This window comes from Leptonychotes weddellii, chromosome 6, assembly GCF_054177405.1.
Source record: "Leptonychotes weddellii isolate Sample4059 chromosome 6, ASM5417740v2, whole genome shotgun sequence".
Lineage (NCBI taxonomy): Eukaryota > Metazoa > Chordata > Mammalia > Carnivora > Phocidae > Leptonychotes > Leptonychotes weddellii.
In genome coordinates this window covers 112,606,493-112,611,868 of record NC_138374.1, presented here as the reverse complement: position 1 = coordinate 112,611,868, position 5,376 = coordinate 112,606,493, and the positions used below count along the sequence as shown (strand labels likewise).

The window sequence follows — 5,376 nt, the reverse complement described above, 5'->3', positions numbered from 1 at the left end:
TCTCCATACAGCAGATGAATTGGGAGAAGGAGGGTATTTTTCCAGGACCCGAACTGTCCCTTCTGCTCCCATGTGGCAGGCATCTTGTCTCTGCCCCAGCGTATTCACCAAAGCAGACATTCTGTCCCCCAGAATGAGCTAACATTTCCATTTATAGATCCCTCCGCCACCTTGTACTAGCCACTGTTCCAAGTCATTATACCCTCATAACAACCCTGAAAGGTAGGTGATATTAGCCCCATTTTATGGATGTGGAAACTGAAGCTCCCCTAGAGGAGTAGCCAACAACCCACATCCTCACAACTAGGAAGGTGGGGGGGGGGGAACCAGGATTTGTGCCCTAGTCATTGAGCTCACTGAGCTATGACTTTGTCACACCGTTGTGCCTCCTGCCTGCTGTCCAATGAGGTTTAATTTAATTCTACCCAGTTCCATTTAGCACATGTTTCCTGAGCACCCACCAAGGGTAGGGTGGTCTCCCAGGTGGTGAGGAATTAAAGAGGCATAAGACATGTGTAGGAGAAACAAATATAAACCCCACTACCTCCACGAAAGGAACCTGACGCAGTCCACAGTGCCCGAGAGGGGTTTAATTCTGCCTGCACCCAGCCCATATGCTGGTTCCAGCCACCGACAGCAAGTGTGGGCCACTCCCAGGAATCCCAAAATTTCAAAGCTGAAAGGGACCTTAGTATCCAACCAACCAATTTTACAGATAAGGAAACTGAGGCCCAGAAAGGGGAGGTGGCTTTTCCAGGGTAACATAACTGCTTAGTGTCAAAGCCAGGGCCAAAGCCTAGGTGTCCTCACTCTGCGTCTGGTACCCTGGACTCAAAAGGCTCCTCTTTCCTTCACAGCTGCAAGACGTTCACATCTGCCCCTCAGCACCTCAGACTTCCCTCCCTCCCCACCAGCTTCCCACTCCCCACGCTGGCCTTGCACACCTTGCCCCAGTCTGCCAGGTCCAGACAGGGCTGGGGGCAGGGAGACAGGGTGAGTGGCTGTGCACTCTCCTCCCAGGCCCAGCCCACCACCTCATTGCCCCCGCCGGTTTCCTTCTCCTCAGGGTGCTGGGTCGGGGGAGAGCAGAGGTGGGGCCTGGTAAAGTCCTGTGCAGCCAAGATGTGCGTCCCTAACTAACATTCAGACTGGGAGTGAGCTCAAAGGCCCTTACTGGGTTTTTAAGGCTATTGTTGTTGTTACTAGCTTGTTGTGTATAAAGTGCTTTCTCTTTATAAAACTACAAGATGAAACAAACTTAGCCCCTCTCCGGACCCCCGAGTTGTGTCATACGAGGAGGGGCAAAGCACTGCTGTGGGAGTTTTACAGGCCACACAAAGGCAAGACCCTTTCCTGTTTCTGTCTGGAAAGTTGACGCTCCCTTTTCTTGTTTGGTCGAGTCTGAGAAATGCTTTCCTCTCCCTTGCGCGGGAGCCTCCTAGCCCAGGCGAAGGTGGGCCTTGTTACCTTGGCGATAGCGAGGTTGGGCTGAGAGGCTGCTCCAGCAGCCAATAGAGGCCGGGAGGGGGCGGGACCAGCTGGGTCTTCTGCGACGGTGGCGGGGCTCGCAGGTTAGCGGACCGGGCGTTGGGGGAGGGGTACGGGGGTCTTTGGGGCACCCGGGGGTCCCAGGCCGGCCCGAGACCCCTGATTAGGTGGGTACTGGCCTTGGCGGTCGGATCAGGGCTCCCAGCCTGTACACCGAAAGTTTTCATCTGGCCTTGAGTGGGGAGAAGCTGCCGGGCGGGCGGGCGGAGGCGGAGATGGCGGAGGGCGGTGGAACGTGCCGCGAGGGTCAGAGCGGGGCCTGGTCCTAGGAACTCGAGGTCCCCGGCCGCGGAGTCCCCGGGAGGCCCCCTCTTCCCGGGCGCTCCAGGTGGGCGATGGAGAGCCGGAGACTTGGAGACGGAAGGCCGTATTTGGCCACAGGGTTTTAGGAGGCCCTGGAATGCTGAACCCAGCTCCTAACCGCATTCCTACGTCCTGGCGGGAGGGCTAAAGGGCCGAGAGTGCGGGGTATGGTGTGGCCCCCTTCCCCTTCCCTACTTCTATCTCTTATGCAGGTGTCCGGTCTGGCTGGCCTCCCAAGCCCGATCAGCATGAAGCTCCTATGTTTGGTGGCCGTGGTCGGGTGCTTGCTGTTGCCCCCAGCTCAAGCCAACAAGGTGAGGGAGGTGATCCAGCAGCACCTCGTGCGCGACCACCCTGCCTGCGGACAGGGCTCCCCACCCCCGCCCGAGGTAGCTGCTGCTCCAGCCCTGCCCCTCACTCATCAATGGACCGTAGTTTTGGGGAGTGTTCTCGCGGGCGCCAGACTGCAGGCCTCCTCCGTAAGGGTGGAGTGAAGGGAGAGGGGTGGAGCACAGAGCACACGTTCTGGATCCGAGTGGAAACCTAGGTGAGATTCCAGCGGGGGAGTTTGTGTTTGGAGGAGTTATCCAAGTTCCCCATACCTTCCTTTGCTCCTGGGTAAAATCGGGGTGCTTATAATGTCTGCTACTCTACTTAAGGAGAATCAAGTAATATAGTTTGTGGAAATGCTCCTTAAGTGTGAAGTCTTGCACAGCTGGAAGTTTCTGTTACACGGAGGGTGACCAACCTAAGCGCTGGGACTCCTGAGAAATTTCCATTCTTTAGGGGTAAATGACCCAGAACTGGGCTTGGGTAGCTCTGTGGAATTTAAAATTCTGAAGGTCATCAAGGCTTTAAGTGAGATTGAGTCTGAGGGTTTGGTTCCAGCCCCTCTGGGGAATTCCTGATTGGAATGAAAATTATTTGTGGTTTTGTTTCTTACTCATTTCAGGGAGGAGGAACTTTCTAAGGGATTGCTTGGGTATTCCCATGGAAATGATCCACTTTTTGTGTACCCTTGCCCTTTACCTTCCCCCATTCCTAACCTAGGAAGTTGGAGTTGGGTTGGGGGCGGGAAGGGGCTCACCATCAGGGTTGCTGGGCAGAGGTGCACACAGCAAGTGTGGGGCCCAAAGTAGAGGGCTGTCACTTTGCTTGCCACACCCCCCCCCCCCACTCCCAGGCATCCTTCTGGGGAATGGCAGCCCTAGGCAGTTTTCTGTGAGTCTCATTTGCCACCTGGACAGTTTCTGTCTTGAGAATCCTGTGATATTAGCATCCTTTTTGCAGAAGTCATTCCTTACTGAACTTGGGGATGGGCAAGGTCAAGAGCATTCATATATGAACAAGTCTTGCTAGAACCTGAAGCCAGGGGCCCTGCCTACCTGCCTACCATGTACTTTCTCTTCCAGAGCTCTGAAGATATTCGTTGCAAATGCATCTGTCCACCATATAGAAACATCAGTGGGCACATTTACAACCAGAATGTGTCACAGAAGGATTGGTAAGGCGCTGTACAGCCTGGCTCGTGGCTGCTACAACTAGTTGAAAGTACAAGTGTTTACTGGGGTTCTTAGATCCCTGGAGGATGAGCTTGCTCCTGCTTTCCCACTAGAGCCTACAAAGGACTGTTTTGTCCATGGTCACACAGCCAGTTGGGAACAGGACCCAGGTGTCTTGAATTCTAGCTGAGGGGTTTCTGGTCAGAGAAGTGGATTTTGATATTTTGCTTTGATTTGGGTGTTTATCAGTAATGCAAAATGGTAGTAGAGAGATTGGGCGAGGTAGATAGTATGCCCACATACGATGGGACCTTTTGTGTACTTTTGCAAAGCTCTGTTACGTGTGTTATTCTGTACCAGTCTCATTAACGCCTTGTAAGGTAGATGGGATAGGTAGTGTTCCCTTTTTATAATTGCAGAGACTAAAACCCAAAGAGGAAATTTCACTTATACTCCTGGAGTCCTGAATTCATTTCTGGATGCTTCCCTTTAAAAAGGAGAAAAAGAAGCACAGATTCATTCAGAGAAAGGAGACCAGCTTGGTGAAGGGAAGTTTCAACACCATATCCTAGAAGGAGTGGCTTCCTAGAAGGGAGGCTCGACGAGGAGAGGGCTCGGGAACATCTGGTCGCTGACAAAGACCAAGAGCAGGGCAGGCATGCTTTGGGAGGTGGGGCACATGGGAGTGGTATCAGTTATGTTCAATGTGGTTTTTTGGTGTAGAATTGGAGTCAGTAGAAACAGCTTTAAGGGTGGCTTCAGGGAAACTATAAGTGTGAGCGAAGGAAGCATTTTTAATCCAGGCTATTTTAAGAGCTGGGAAGCCCGCTCCTTGGAGGGATCTGAGCACAGATGGGGTGATTCTTTGCTAAGGGCACTGTGGAAGGGATTCACATCACAAGGAGGGGGTGTCCAGGTCAGGGCCCCTCCTTGGTTGTAGGTTAGTATCATCAGGTGGGCTTTGAGAAAATACAGATTCCCAGCACCACCTATCCCTAAGATTTGGGGTTTTGTTGTTTTCTTTCTTCCCAGCTTTATTGAGGTCCTTTAGACATAGCACTTTGTGTAAGTTTAAGGTGTACAACCTGATGGTTCGATGCACATACATATTGTGAAATGTTACCACAATAAGGTTAATGAATACCTCCGTCACCTCACATAATTACCGTTTGTGTGTGTGTGGTAAGAACATTTAAGATCTACTCTCTTTACAACTTTCAAGCATATAATACGGTGTTGTTAACTGTAGTCTCCCTCCTGTACATTCGATCTCCTCCCCCTATGATTCGGATTCAGGAAATAATCGGGGAGCAGGGGGGGCAGGAGTAACGTTCTCTTAAAGTTCCTTAGGTGATTACGAGCAGCCTTTGGGAATTTGGAACTTCTCCAGTTCTGAGATAGTCTGAGTGATTTTCTGAGAGGCAGGCTCGCTAGATGTGCAGACTTGGGATCTGGCCTGCCTGGCTTCAAATCCAGGTTGGCCCCTTGTTCATTATTTGACAAGTGACTTCATGTCCAGAGTACTTCCGTTTCCTCATCTGTAAGATGGATGGCAGTATATTGAATATTGAATGTGTGTGTGTGTGTGTGTGCGTGTGTGCGTGCTTGTACATGCCCATGTCAGAGCCCTTAGGACAATGCCTGGCATGTAATAAGTGCTGTATAAATGTTAGCTAATATTAATATATATTATCATGCCTTGTTAGAGGCCACATAGGTAATCATTGAAAGACTTAGAGCACAGCCCCAGAAAACGAGCTCCTCTGGTTCACACAACACAGCAGAATGTTTCCCTCTGGTTTCGCCTGTCCTGATGGATTCACAAAGCCCTAAGACGTGAAGTCCTGGGAGGAGCCCCTGTGACCTCCCTGTATCTTGCGGTTATAGCTCAGATAACATCAGTAAATAAATTGATAGACTGAGCCCCACAGCAGATAGTAAGGCTACGTCCCACAGGCAACAGCAGATTTTAGTAGCCCTGTCTCTGGCCTGGGGTGATAAGATGGCCTGCAAACCCAAGCTT

At 51.4% G+C, this 5,376-nt stretch overlaps 1 protein-coding gene across 2 annotated transcripts in view; it reads left to right on the top strand.

Annotated features, from left to right (window-relative positions):
* The first annotated feature begins 1,494 nt into the window (after positions 1 to 1,494).
* Positions 1,495 to 5,376, top strand: part of TMEM9 (transmembrane protein 9) — an 18,822-nt gene continuing 14,940 nt past the window's right edge. For both annotated transcript variants that reach the window (XM_081824973.1, XM_081824972.1), the window contains exons 1-3: positions 1,495 to 1,571; positions 2,064 to 2,165; positions 3,264 to 3,355. In XM_081824973.1, coding sequence (XP_081681099.1) covers positions 2,100 to 2,165; positions 3,264 to 3,355 — 158 coding nt within the window. In that variant the 5' untranslated portion in view covers positions 1,495 to 1,571; positions 2,064 to 2,099. The remainder of the gene's footprint in view (positions 1,572 to 2,063; positions 2,166 to 3,263; positions 3,356 to 5,376) is intronic.